We start from the raw sequence: 14,632 nt of genomic DNA, 5'->3' as shown, positions 1-14,632 counted from the left end.
CACTTTACGTTTATTTTTTAGATAAATAAAAAGTTTATTAGCTTACTGATATGCATGTACGTAATGTATATGTATTGTTCTTTTTTGCTAAATCAATTAATTTTACAGTCTGAATCGCTACTACATATAAAAGCAATACTATCATGTATATATATAACGTTTATTAAATATTTCATCATTTTCCTGTTTTCTATTATTTCTTCCTTATGTTTATACCTTACGTGTTTGTTCTAAAACTATTATTAAAGTATTATGTTTACACATACGCCTGTTTATATATTAATAAAGCTTTACATCATGCGTGTGTGCGCGCGCGCGCTATATTTATATATTTATTAAGTATGTAAACATAATAATTTTAGAACAAACAGGAAGACATAAGCTAAGATATAAGGAAATAAAAAGAAATAATAGAAAACGAAAAAATATGAAATATTAAAAAAAATTGGGATATTATTGCTTTTTCAGTATAAAAACATTTATTTTGAATAAATTATAAATGTAACGTGATAGAAACACATCGAACACCGGACACTCTACTTTCTATTCTAATTATTAATAGATTTCCAGATGATTTCATCGCTCCAGTCTGTCCGTTTAAAGGCTTGCAATATAAACTATGAGGTGCCCCTAGGGACTTTTTTCAGAATTACCATGCATATACATCTACTTTTCCTCTCACATACACATATGAAACCAAAATCATTCACATACTATAATGAAATGCTCACACACATACAAGTGAAATGCTTTTACAAACACAACTGAAACGCTCTCACACATACAACTGAAAATATTACATTCAAAAACACAACTGAAACGCTCTCACACACACAACTGAGATGCTCTCATACAATTGAAAATATAACGCTCACACACACACAACTGAAACGCTCTCACAAACACAACTGAAACGCTCTCACACATACAACTGAAATGCTCTCACACACACACACACACAACTGAAACGCTCTCACACACACAACTGAAACGCTCTCACACACACAACTGAAACGCTCTCACACATACAACTGAAACGCTCTCACACATACAACTGAAACGCTCTCACACACACACACACAACTGAAACGCTCTCACACATACAACTGAAACGCTCTCACACATACAACTGAAACGCTCTCACACACACACACACAACTGAAACGCTCTCACACACACAACTGAAACGCTCTCACACATACAACTGAAACGCTCTCACACACACAACTGAAACGCTCTCACACATACAACTGAAACGCTCTCACACATACAACTGAAACGCTCTCACACACACACACACAACTGAAACGCTCTCACACACACAACTGAAACGCTCTCACACATACAACTGAAACGCTCTCACACACACAACTGAAACGCTTTCACAAACACAACTGAAACGCTCTCACACATACAACTGAAACGCTCTCACACACACAACTGAAACGCTCTCACACACACAACTGAAACGCTCTCACACACACAACTGAAACGCTCTCACACACACAACTGAAACGCTCTCACACACACAACTGAAACGCTCTCACACACACAACTGAAACGCTCTCACACATACAACTCAAACGCTTTCACAAACACAACTGAAACGCTCTCACACATACAACTGAAACGCTCTCACACACACACACAACTGAAACGCTCTCACACATACAACTGAAACGCTCTCACACACACAACTGAAACGCTCTCACACATACAACTCAAACGCTTTCACACATACAACTGAAACGCTCTCACACACACAACTGAAAAGCATTTCAGTATGTTGTGTGAAAGCATTTCAGTATGTTGTGTAAAAGCATTTCAGTATGTTGTGTAAAAGCATTTCAGTATGTTGTGTAAAAGCATTTCAGTATGTTCTGTGAAAGCATTTCAGTATGTTGTGTAAAAGCATTTCAGTATGTTGTGTAAAAGCATTTCAGTATGTTCTGTGAAAGCATTTCAGTTGAAACGGAAGCTGGTTGAAATCTCCAGTCCAGTTGGTGGCAGTAGTGCACCTCAAGAGACCGAGTGTGGGCGAGAGAGAACGAGTGTGCGGGTAAAGGATCAAATAAACATACTGAACCATTTTAACTTACGGTAGCATTAAGTTGAGGTATCCTGCAGTTTTTAAATATGCCTTAAAACTTTTATTATCAATTATAAACTATTGTATGGAGTCAAGGGATTGGGGGCGTATACAACTCGCCTGCGTGTGTTGCGTCATCAGCTTGAATTGCAGACGCAGACTGAGGTGGAGCTGAATCAGACAAGAGACATGCGGCTGGATCAAAGTAACGGTATGTGTAAAATATTGTTTTCTTTTAATTCGCCAGTATTAAAATGGCGTTTAGTTAACTAAATGAACACGTTTACTCAAATTAAAGAAGTTAGAGACTAATCAACGCGGTGATTTTATTAGCAGTACACTTGCCGCAGACAAGATAAGTAGAAATAATACTTCTGTACTTTTACTAGGATAAAGCCATGTTTTGATTAGCATTTGTATTACAAAATCATGGTTAAACTGTAGGGCCATGGTAAATTCGTGGTTACTACGGTTTTTAAAATACCATAGTTAAACTGCTTTAGTGTTTTATGGGTCGTGGCACATCATTATGAGTCCTTTGTTATTGTCACATTAGTTTGTGTTTCTGAGTTTGTAACCGCATGGCATGTTTACTCTGTCTCTCACAGGCAGAGGACACACTTTGCATGGCTTGATGGTAAGTGTCTTAGTACTGTAGGAAAGATTGCTTATGCTAACTTGTGTAACCTTTTCATGAACATATAAAATATCTAATAATTCTGTTGTTGTGTGTGTTCCAGGTGTTGTGAACTGGAAGAAATAAAACATTCGAGGCTCCTCCGACAACAATTATCCTCTTTGAAAGTTTATACTGAAGGACAATGTTCTTTAGTTTAAAACCTTTTGTTTTGTTATTGAGATGATCAAGAACTGTTCTTATGTTCTGTGATATGTTTGATCTAATGAGAAAATTAGAAAGAGCTGATAAACTCTCCACTGTTTTTCAGAAAAATCCTTCAGTTTCTGGATATTCTCTCCTTTTCCCGCATCTTATTAAGCTCCATATTAAAGCTTACCTGGGGAAGAGTCTGTACCTTATCTGGTTGTTAAGTCATGACGTAAGGAATTTTGTTTCCGGGTTCAAGCCTCCACTCATTCAATAGAGGATATTATTTAAACAGCCCTTTATGAGCACTATTTATTCATATCACACATTTAAGATATATTTTATAAATTTGCAGACACATTCTCTAAGCTCACAACGTCACAGACAACAATACTTTAACAATTCATAGACGATTAATTATTTCCGGTCATCATGGATTTCAATATGGAGATAAAGGTTAGGATTGCGTTTTTTTTTTTTTTTGCTAGTTTTACACTGCACTGTAAGTGTAAATTATTATTGTATGTTGTTTATTTAAGGTGTCTGATGGGAGCATTTGGACCCAGAAGTTGTGCTGTCAGACTTAACAACCGGATACATACTAGGGACAAACTCTCCTGGAAAAGCACTTCTGATATTACTTTTGTTTCTCAACAAATAATTGTATCATGTTTGGTATTATTTTCGATTTAAAGGTACTTTATTGGCATGATTGTTTGTAGGCACAATATTGCCAAGCATATACATTAAACGCAATAGTAACATGTGGAAAATGTGGAATTTCAATAAGGTGAAGAAGTACTAAATACATCTGAATCAGAGAATATTTATTATAGAAAACAGAATTTAAGATATAAACATTCGAAGTAAATAAATGTACATTTTAAACAGAGACATGTGAAAGGTAAAACAAAAGTGCTGTACAGATCAGGGCTGTAGTTTATTATTGAAACTGTTTAAATAAATTTAGCAGCAGCTAATGGATGTCTATGTTCCCCCAGGAACATCTTTATTTGGTCTGATTCTGAAAAGCTGTGAAACTCCACTTTGAGCGTTTTTTGTAAAGTGTTTCACTATAGGATCTTTACATTTACCACAATAAAGGAGAAATTGTGTGACTCTTGACCTCACCACTGTCACAATAGACGTTCTTATTTTAGCCATGTTTGTCTGTGTCTGCCTTTATTGCCAGATTATTTTCTCTGAGTCTGTATTTGGTAAAGATTAATCTCTAATGCTGTAAAGACATTCTGCCAGATTGTATTTTCTGTAATTTTGTATTATTTGGCACCCTATGAATGAAGCAGAAATGTTAAAGTGGTTATTCCCCATCCGGACACTGTCCCACCACTGGATACAGGCAATTTGCAGTGACCCGCCACCCTACCTCACTGGCACACTGCACTGTAAGGTCGTTTCACTAGTTATGTCTTCTGTTTTATTCTTGATGTATGATTAACGATATCAAATCTTTCCTTTTAAACTGATATTAGTGGAAGGCTAAAGTGATCGTTACCTTGATGTCAAACATTAATCATTATGAGAACATAACTTTACATGTTTGAAAATTTCAATTGCATTAGATTGGTATTTCTCTTTCTTGTAAACCAAGAAGGATTTTCATTATAAAGTTATCTGAAATTCTTAGTAAATCATATGCTTTCCTATCAGGTTGTAAGAATTTGCTTTACAATTATAAATAATATATGAAATAAAAACAATGAAAATGGAGTCAAATAAACTTTAATTCAACGAACGTAAAACTTTCAAAGAGGATAATTGTTGTCGGAGGAGCCTCGAATGTTTTATTTCTTCCAGTTCACAACACCTGGAACACACACAACAACAGAATTATTAGATATTTTATATGTTCATGAAAAGGTTACACAAGTTAGCATAAGCAATCTTTCCTACAGTACTAAGACACTTACCATCAAGCAATGCAAAGTGTGTCCTCTGCCTGTGAGAGACAGAGTAAACATGCCATGCGGTTACAAACTCAGAAACACAAACTAATGTGACAATAACAAAGGACTCATAATGATGTGCCACGACCCATAAAACACTAAAGCAGTTTAACTATTGTATTTTAAAAACCGTAGTAACCACGAATTTACCATGGCCCTACAGTTTAACCATGATTTTGTAATACAAATGCTAATCAAAACATGGCTTTATCCTAGTAAAAGTACAGAAGTATTATTTCTACTTATCTTGTCTGCGGCAAGTGTACTGCTAATAAAATCACCGCGTTGATTAGTCTCTAACTTCTTTAATTTGAGTAAACGTGTTCATTTAGTTAACTAAACGCCATTTTAATACTGGCGAATCAAAAGAAAACAATATTTTACACATACCGTTACTTTGATCCAGCCGCATGTCTCTTGTCTGATTCAGCTCCACCTCAGTCTGCGTCTGCAATTCAAGCTGATGACGCAACACACGCAGGCGAGTTGTATACGCCCCCAATCCCTTGACTCCATACAATAGTTTATAATTGATAATAAAAGTTTTTAGGCATATTTAAAAACTGCAGGATACCTCAACTTAATGCTACCGTACAAGTTAAAATGGTTCAGTATGTTTATTTGATCCTTTACCCGCACACTCGTTCTCTCTCGCCCACACTCGGTCTCTTGAGGTGCACTACTGCCACCAACTGGACTGGAGATTTCAACCAGCTTCCGTTTCAACTGAAATGCTTTCACAGAACATACTGAAATGCTTTTACACAACATACTGAAATGCTTTTACACAACATACTGAAATGCTTTCACACAACATACTGAAATGCTTTTACACAACATACTGAAATGCTTTTACACAACATACTGAAATGCTTTTACACAACATACTGAAATGTTTTCACACAACATACTGAAATGCTTTTCAGTTGTGTGTGTGAGAGCGTTTCAGTTGTATGTGTGAGAGCGTTTCAGTTGTGTGTGTGAGAGCGTTTCAGTTGTATGTGTGAGAGCGTTTCAGTTGTGTGTGTGAGAGCGTTTCAGTTGTATGTGTGAGAGCGTTTCAGTTGTGTGTGTGAGAGCGTTTCAGTTGTATGTGTGAGAGCGTTTCAGTTGTGTGTGTGAGAGCGTTTCAGTTGTGTGTGTGAGAGCGTTTCAGTTGTGTGTGTGAGAGCGTTTCAGTTGTGTGTGTGAGAGCGTTTCAGTTGTGTGTGTGAGAGCGTTTCAGTTGTATGTGTGAGATCGTTTCAGTTGTATGTGTGAGAGCGTTTCAGTTGTGTGTGTGTGAGAGAGCGTTTCAGTTGTATGTGTGAGAGCGTTTCAGTTGTGTTTGTGAAAGCGTTTCAGTTGTGTGTGTGAGAGCGTTTCAGTTGTATGTGTGAGAGCGTTTCAGTTGTGTGTGTGAGAGCGTTTCAGTTGTGTGTGTGTGTGTGAGAGCGTTTCAGTTGTATGTGTGAGAGCGTTTCAGTTGTGTGTGTGAGAGCGTTTCAGTTGTATGTGTGAGAGCGTTTCAGTTGTGTGTGTGTGTGTGAGAGCGTTTCAGTTGTATGTGTGAGAGCGTTTCAGTTGTATGTGTGAGAGCGTTTCAGTTGTGTGTGTGTGTGTGTGAGAGCGTTTCAGTTGTATGTGTGAGAGCGTTTCAGTTGTATGTGTGAGAGCGTTTCAGTTGTGTGTGTGAGAGCGTTTCAGTTGTATGTGTGAGAGCGTTTCAGTTGTGTGTGTGAGAGCGTTTCAGTTGTGTGTGTGAGAGCGTTTCAGTTGTGTGTGTGAGAGCGTTTCAGTTGTGTGTGTGAGAGCGTTTCAGTTGTGTGTGTGAGAGCGTTTCAGTTGTATGTGTGAGATCGTTTCAGTTGTATGTGTGAGAGCGTTTCAGTTGTGTGTGTGTGAGAGAGCGTTTCAGTTGTATGTGTGAGAGCGTTTCAGTTGTGTTTGTGAAAGCGTTTCAGTTGTGTGTGTGAGAGCGTTTCAGTTGTGTGTGTGAGAGCGTTTCAGTTGTGTGTGTGAGAGCATTTCAGTTGTGTGTGTGAGAGCGTTTCAGTTGTGTGTGTGAGAGCGTTTCAGTTGTATGTGTGAGAGCGTTTCAGTTGTGTGTGTGTGTGAGAGCGTTTCAGTTGTATGTGTGAGAGCGTTTCAGTTGTATGTGTGAGAGCGTTTCAGTTGTATGTGTGAGAGCGTTTCAGTTGTATGTGTGAGAGCGTTTCAGTTGTATGTGTGAGAGCGTTTCAGTTGTGTGTGTGAGAGCGTTTCAGTTGTGTGTGTGAGAGCGTTTCAGTTGTGTGTGTGAGAGCGTTTCAGTTGTGTGTGTGAGAGCGTTTCAGTTGTGTGTGTGTGTGTGTGTGTGAGCGTTTCAGTTGTGTTTGTGAGAGCGTTTCAGTTGTATGTGTGAGAGCGTTTCAGTTGTATGTGTGAGAGCGTTTCAGTTGTGTGTGTGTGAGAGCGTTTCAGTTGTGTGTGTGAGAGCGTTTCAGTTGTATGTGTGAGAGCGTTTCAGTTGTGTGTGTGAGAGCGTTTCAGTTGTGTGTGTGAGAGCGTTTCAGTTGTGTGTGTGTGTGTGTGAGCGTTTCAGTTGTGTTTGTGAGAGCGTTTCAGTTGTGTGTGTGTGAGCGTTATATTTTCAATTGTATGTATGAGAGCATCTCAGTTGTGTGTGTGAGAGCGTTTCAGTTGTGTTTTTGAATGTAATATTTTCAGTTGTATGTGTGAGAGCGTTTCAGTTGTGTTTGTAAAAGCATTTCACTTGTATGTGTGTGAGCATTTCATTATAGTATGTGAATGAATTTGGTTTCATATGTGTATGTGAGAGGAAAAGTACATGTATATGCATGGTAATTCTGAAAAAAGTCCCTAGGGGCACCTCATAATAAACACCTACGTTTATCTTCAAATGGTATCTTCGACAATGGTATTCTATAAAAATGAAAGCCATCTTTTTTGGCATTCCTATTCTGACACACAACAGCACAACAATAAAATTAACTTTTTTGATTTCAGCAAATGACTGCAATGAAACAAAGAGTGAAAAATTTAAAGGGGTTTGAATACTTTCCGTACTGTATTGCAAATGGAACAGCAGTACTCAAGGTCGTCATTCAGTCTAACCAATACACGTACATAAATGTACACCAACACGTGCGTCTCATAATGTAAATGAATTTTGACATGTTCACATACAATTATCCAAGCCGTTGAATTATAAGAAAATAATGCACACCCAAGGTGGTGTGGTACGAAGCGGAGTGCCGTTACACTGCGGGAGTGCATTATTTTCAAATAATTCAAAGGACCAGAGTCAATTATTCCGCTTATACCATGGTTACCAAAATATTGCTCTGGTGCCTATTTTTAGAACATTTTAAAGGTTAGGTGTGCGGTTATTGAAAAATAATCAACACCCATGGAACATTTCTCAACCAATCAGAATAAAGCATTCAACAGACCCATGGTATAATGCAAGTACAACGTTCATGTTCAATGTTTAGGTTGACGCAGTGGGTAGCACTGTAACCTCACAGCAAGGCGGTCCCCAGTTCGAGTCCCGGCTAGGTCAGGTGATGGAAACATGCTCTCCATGTGCCAGTGTCAGTTTACTCCGGTTTCCTCGCACAGTCCAAAAACTTGCAAGTTAATTGAATTGGAGATAACAAATTGCCTCTCTGCTAACCTGTGTATGGATTAACTTGTGTGGATTAACTGGTTCTTGCCATAGATATTGGAATGGTGTAAAGAATTCGGAAAGAAATGTTAAAATTAACATGTACTAAGATTAATAAATGCAGTATAAGTGTTATTTAATGTCAGTTCATGTTAACCAATAGTACCTTATTAAAGTGTGTTACCTAAATATATTAAGTTGTTGTAGACATAGTTTCATGTGTACATCTTAAAAGAGCTCTATCGTCATCTAGTGGTGGTGGTAAGCTACAGAAGGTTTATGATACATAGTTTGTATTCAGTCTTTCAATGAGACTGGAAATCACAAATAGTACCAATACAAATGTATTGAACTTACTATAGTAAAAAATAAAATGTTTACTAATAATATTTGTCCCCAGCCCAAAATTTGTATACATTTTTCCCCCCTTTTTCTGTTTTGTTGGAATCCAATTAAAAATCCTAAAGCATGGGTTCCAAAAAATACTGTACAAAGTTCTGATTGCATTTCTTTTGGCTTTTGTTTGACTAGAAAAAATGCTGAGCAAAGTCTTTCATTTTATTCCAAAATTATTTAATTCATAATTTTAACAAAAGAAAAACAGAGGCACTTAAGGGTTAAATTAAACACTTTGATTACATAACTATATAATTATCAGCATTAATCCAAATGACAATCTTCAGAAATCATCAGCAGGAGGAGCTCATGGAGAGGAGAAGCGTCCATTAAACAGAATGGTTTTGGTGGCATTGTGTCGAATACAGAACAGGAAGGGATGATCAGCATTGAACATCTGAGGAATCTGTGACATCCTGGTCATCATGACAACGCCAGTTGCCGCTGCTGCTTCTGTTCCTTCTTCATTGACTTCAACAAAGGATTTATGAATCACCTCAGACACCACCAGATCATTATTGTGGGACATTCCTGAAAAATTTGCCTTCCCCATCTCAAAAGCATCCACCATTCCCAGTTTCACCAGTAGATGCTTCATGTCGTAAGTTTCTTCCAGCTTAAACTTAGGCAGAGATATCTGAACGTCTTGTATCCTCATGCTTTCAGGTTTGGTCCACTCCATGAGCTTCTCATAGGTCAGTGTTTTCTCCAGCTGGATAAGAGAGTTATGTTAATGTCTATCTGATGATGTTAAATAAAGTTTTAAACACTCTCCTGACTCACCTGTTGAAGTCCAGTGGTGTCGTCTTGAATCTCATTTGGAAGGATGATCAACATACTTAGATTCTTCCCAACATACGGCAGCTCCAGGATCTGACTGTTCACCTCTGGGATGAAGGTCAGAGGAAACTTGAACTTCTGATTCATCATCTTCACTGGTTTAGTTTCATTCTGTTAAACATCAATGAGAACATGATCATTAACCCTTGTGATGTCAAAATACTGAAGTTCATACACAAGAAGATCATTGAATCTCACCTTGTTCACTTTAAACTGTTGTTCAACTGTGGCTTCCTTTGGGAATTTTTTCTCCCAGTTTCCCTTGAAGTAGATGGCGTTCACCAAAACCAAACGAGTCAAATCATTGACGATCCCCTGTGCCAGCAAGTCTTTGATCTTCCCTGTGAGTCAAATAAGATATTTAATAGCCAACTCAAGAGCCCTACGTAGCAAAATTACCTTTAATTTTGACAGCACATTAAGTAATTTTAACTTAAGAACTTTCACGTTGGTCTTTAACCTTGTGTCTTTTTCTCCACCCAGTTGTTGATGTTAACGCGTGCAGCTTCTGAGTTTTTTATGAAGTCCACAGACTCCAGTCCAGCCTGGTAGTATTTCTGTGTCTCACTAATGAATTTCTATAACACAGTAAATTAATTGAAGTGAAAGTCACATTTTTTTTTTATTAACACGAGTGAGAGACTGAATAAACTCATCTTACACCAATAAACTCATAGGATTTCTCTCCATACAGACGATTGGCAAGACTCAACATATATGGGGCTCCTGGTCTGTTCAACTCGTTCATGAGTTTGCTGTAGCTGAAATGAATTTGTTCTTCAGGTGTTGGCTGGGATTTCTGTTGGCAAAAATTAAAACAACATAAAAACTTTGAAATACACATTAGTCTACTATAAAACGACTCAAGAATAGATCCCACATATACCGAAAATACACCAAACACAAGGATCTGAAATGAACACTTGCCAAGTCCTCATGAAAATTAACCATGTTTTTTGTGGTGAAAGTTTTTGGTTACAACTGTAGTAAAACCATGGTTAATTTTTGCAAGGTTAGGGTTAGGGTTACAATTGCCAAAAATTGTAGCGCGAGTTGGCCGGTACCATTTAACAGGGCATGCATGGTGGCGATAGAGAGCCCAAATGATCTGCAGTTTTAACTAATGCTAACAAAACCTTACTGCATTGTGTTACCCACATATGTGACCCTGGATCACAAATACAATAACAAAGGTACATTTTTTAAAATTGAAATTTTGACAGCATCTAAAAGTTTGTTAGGATAGGACAAAATATTGAGAAAATCGCCTTTAAATGCAGGGTCCATGATCTCCGAAAGCCAATGTTGACATCTGAAATCACCTAAACAAACACACCTTCCCCAATCTTTTGATAGACCCGCCCCGCACATACGCAACCCAGGCATCAATGTTGGTTAGTAGACACACCCCTTACTGCGGATTGGCTACAAGTGTGTTTTGGTAGTCGCCAACTCCCTTTTCCAAATTGTGCACCCCGCCTTTAAAGTTGTCCAAATAAAGTCCTTATCAACTGCATCCACTCACAAAAATAAAGTTTTTGATATAATTAGGTTAGGAAATTTACAAAATATTTTACATAATATCCTTATGATTTATTTTAATAAGTTTGACCCATACAATGTATTTTTGGCTTTTGCTACATATAAACCTGTGCTACTCAAGACTGGTTTGTGGTCCAGGGTCACGCATGTTTAGTTAGTGTAGAAAAAATACTTTTGGCTGGTAGTCACCTACAAAAAGTTAGTGTTAGGCCCTGTCAAACATTGTTACAGCTACTTTAAAGTCATGAGGTTTGTGTCTTATGTACATATTCATAGTGAACCTTGAGGAAAGAAGGTATCTGAAATTTCTGAGTCTGCTGCATCATTTGTGGTTCAGATTGACCCTTGGTACAGACGGGCATCTGAGGTTTCTGGGTCTGCTGCTGAAGCGCTGGTCCAGAAGTTGCAACATCAGATTTCACAAGTTTGTTAAGACACAGAGCCTACATCAATGAGAGAAAAGAATAAATCCAATATTTTAATAACCCAAGCTTTTGTGAATAGATGAATGTATATTTAATTGTGAATATGCATTCATTTCAGTGCATAAATAAATTGTATTTTGTTTGTTAATAAAATAACAATTTCTTAGCTAGAAACTGTGACGACCTGCATATATACCCTTCAGATTTATTAAATTAAAACTGCAGAATTACATTCGTACAGTTTGACTGATCTTATGTTTAATTCAAACAACAATACTGAAACCATAGCACGACCCAACCCAGTATGACAGACTCTCTTCCTGTGTCCTGCCCTTCAACAAAATCAATTTAAACATGAAACCATGGAAAGTCATGTCTTAACGTGCACAAAAGAGCTCTACATTACAGGAATAAACACATCATGGTCACATCTGAAAGAAAGGCAAATACTGTACTGGCACTCCAGCTTTATTGAAGGATCATTGCCTCATTCGACCTGCCATATTTTGAAAAACTGTTTTTTTAATGCAAGGGTTCCCAAACTTTTCATGACATGACTCAGACAGGTAAAACCTACCTTAGGACCCACCAAAATATTTATTTGAAGAAATATGTGAAAAAACACACAACGTTTTCTTTTAGGGAAGAGTGGTTCATATTGTCCTTCATATTGTTTGAATAAAACATTACTTTAAATGCAATGGCAAAAAATCTTACAGTAAGAATTCATTAATTGGACTAAACTATTTACCACAACAGTCAACTTTTCGTGACTCACCTTATCCAACTGTGCACCCCACAAGTGGTCCCGCCCACAGAATTGCAAGCCCATGCTTTAAAGGGTTCACATCATGTGCAAAAATTTATTTTAAGATAAAAGTGTTTATTATACTACTTTCAGGACTCAGAACTTACTCTCCAGTCTACAAAGATCATTTATTAAACTAAGCTTTTTGACATTTTGATTCAAACACAAAATGACAGTGAACATTTACTTGTCAACTACACCCTACACTTTCTCTCAACATCACAGGTAATAAAGAGAAACCAGAACATGCAATCATTCATGATCACCAAAAGAAACTCACATCCCCATCACTCCTAACAGATAAACTGTGTCATCACCTGTAAGATCTCATCATGTGTGTTTCCTTTAGCACCAAGTGACACCATGCCCAGAGCCGAAGAGATACTGAGAGGAGAGTAGAAGATATTTCCACTAGTGTTTTCCTCACTCATCTTCTTAAACATATTGAGAGAGAATTGGGTGGTTGATGCTGACAAAGACTCCATTTTCACAACCTGAACAAAAGTCAAAGAGAGATTGACAGAGATATGATTAATTACTAATATCAGTATAACAAGTACAATTGAAAAATGAACATTAAGAAAAAAGTCCCTACAGTAGATGTCACTAGGGCAGAGTACTCTTAAAAAGCAACTATGTACCATTTTGGTACAGATATGTATACACCTTTGAGGTACTAATAAGAACTCTTTAGGTGTACTTTTCAAAATGGTACCGCTCCAGTGACAGCTAGGGAACATTTTTGACTATTTTTTCTGACAGTGTACTTGTGACCGTAAAACTGTGCAGAACATTAATGTCATAACATTGAACTTTGCATATTTTCAGCTTTAAATGAAATACAATCAGATTGTCAGTGTGGTCTTATACCTTGTATTTCTACAAACAATTCGCTTATAATTTATTCAAAAATTCAGAAATCCTTCTGATTTAGTTTTGCAATCAGATATATCTTTATTTTTTACACATTACTACACAGACGAATCTCAATGTTCAGGAATCTATTGCTTTTGTTAAGGTACTGTATATAAGTATATTACAGCATAATACAGTAAAAATCACATAAAAGTAACAAAGAGAGGAAAGAAATAAAAGCAACTTACAATACTCAGGAACGATAATGATCTCCTGTGTGTCTCAGCTGAATGAATTGTTTCTCATGGGTGTTGATTTTAAGAACGATGCCTCGCCCTAAAACCCCGCGCCTCATGGAAGAGGAATGTTGTCGTCTGACAACTCTGTGCCACACCAGATAAAGAATCAACTTTACTGAATCAATGCTGACGACTTTCATTTGCCTTTTTAAATAAGTCTGCATTTATCATGAAATTAATTAAGCTACTTGTTGCATGAATGCAAAAAAAATACTTTTAATGTGACACTGCAATAGTTTTATGGCTGAATGATATTTGAATGGATCTATACAACATGGAAAAGTTTATAACACACACAGCAGTACAGCCAGGTTGTTGTATTTAATTTTGGATATGATAAGTAGTTGAATAGTGAAAGTGTGATGTTGTCATCGCTACATCTGACAGTATACAGAGATTTTTGTTATATGGGTGTTCCATTGTTCTCAGGTTTGGAGCAAGTAAAAACACATCAAGAATACACATTGTCAATCAAAGCTGATGATCAGGATAACATTCTGGCCTGAAACAATGTCAGGGCTGTGTCAGGGGTGGCAAGGCGGATGAACCCAAACGCAGACACTGATAGAAAACTGAACAATTTATTGAACAAAAAACAAGAAAACAAAAAACCACGAGGGGGTTAAACAAGACAATATACACAGGACCGGATAAACACTAAACTGGACTAGACTATGACATTAAACTAGACTTTGACTGACTAAACACTAATAACATACAATGAACAGACAATAAACTTGGCATACTCAATATAAATACAGACAGGAACAGAGCTTGATAACACAGTACAATCACAGACAGAACACTGGGCACAAAGACTTTAAATAGGGACAAAATAACAAGGGGAACAGGTGAGAAGGATGACAGGTAAGGGAGCGGGTAAAAAGTGACGAGACACAGGAAATACGTGGTCTAGTATAATCAATACAGACCACG

At 37.2% G+C, this 14,632-nt stretch overlaps 1 protein-coding gene and 2 long non-coding RNA genes across 3 annotated transcripts; 1 reads left to right on the top strand and 2 right to left on the bottom strand.

Moving 5' to 3' along the window:
• Nucleotides 1-1,943: 1,943 nt before the first annotated feature.
• LOC135717743 (uncharacterized) lies at nt 1,944-3,543 on the top strand. Its single transcript, XR_010520364.2, has 3 exons — nt 1,944-2,300; nt 2,698-2,726; nt 2,830-3,543. It is a non-coding gene; the product is annotated as an uncharacterized lncRNA (long non-coding RNA).
• Nucleotides 3,535-5,642, bottom strand: LOC135717744 (uncharacterized). The gene is made up of 3 exons (XR_010520365.2): nt 5,273-5,642; nt 4,847-4,875; nt 3,535-4,743 (listed from the first exon to the last, which is right to left on the bottom strand). It is a non-coding gene; the product is annotated as an uncharacterized lncRNA (long non-coding RNA).
• Nucleotides 5,643-9,082: 3,440 nt separating this feature from the next.
• On the bottom strand, nt 9,083-13,783 carry LOC141279954 (leukocyte elastase inhibitor-like). The gene is made up of 8 exons (XM_073811525.1): nt 13,646-13,783; nt 12,860-13,036; nt 11,591-11,752; nt 10,429-10,566; nt 10,228-10,345; nt 9,966-10,108; nt 9,711-9,878; nt 9,083-9,639 (listed from the first exon to the last, which is right to left on the bottom strand). The coding sequence occupies exons 2-8, from the start codon at nt 13,025-13,027 to the stop codon at nt 9,235-9,237; spliced, it is 1,302 nt and encodes a 433-aa protein (XP_073667626.1). The 5' UTR covers nt 13,028-13,036; nt 13,646-13,783; the 3' UTR covers nt 9,083-9,234.
• Between the last annotated feature and the right edge of the window lie 849 nt (nt 13,784-14,632).

This window comes from Paramisgurnus dabryanus, chromosome 13 (assembly GCF_030506205.2).
Source record: "Paramisgurnus dabryanus chromosome 13, PD_genome_1.1, whole genome shotgun sequence".
Taxonomy (NCBI): domain Eukaryota; kingdom Metazoa; phylum Chordata; class Actinopteri; order Cypriniformes; family Cobitidae; genus Paramisgurnus; species Paramisgurnus dabryanus.
This window is presented reverse-complemented; position numbering and strand designations above follow the sequence as displayed.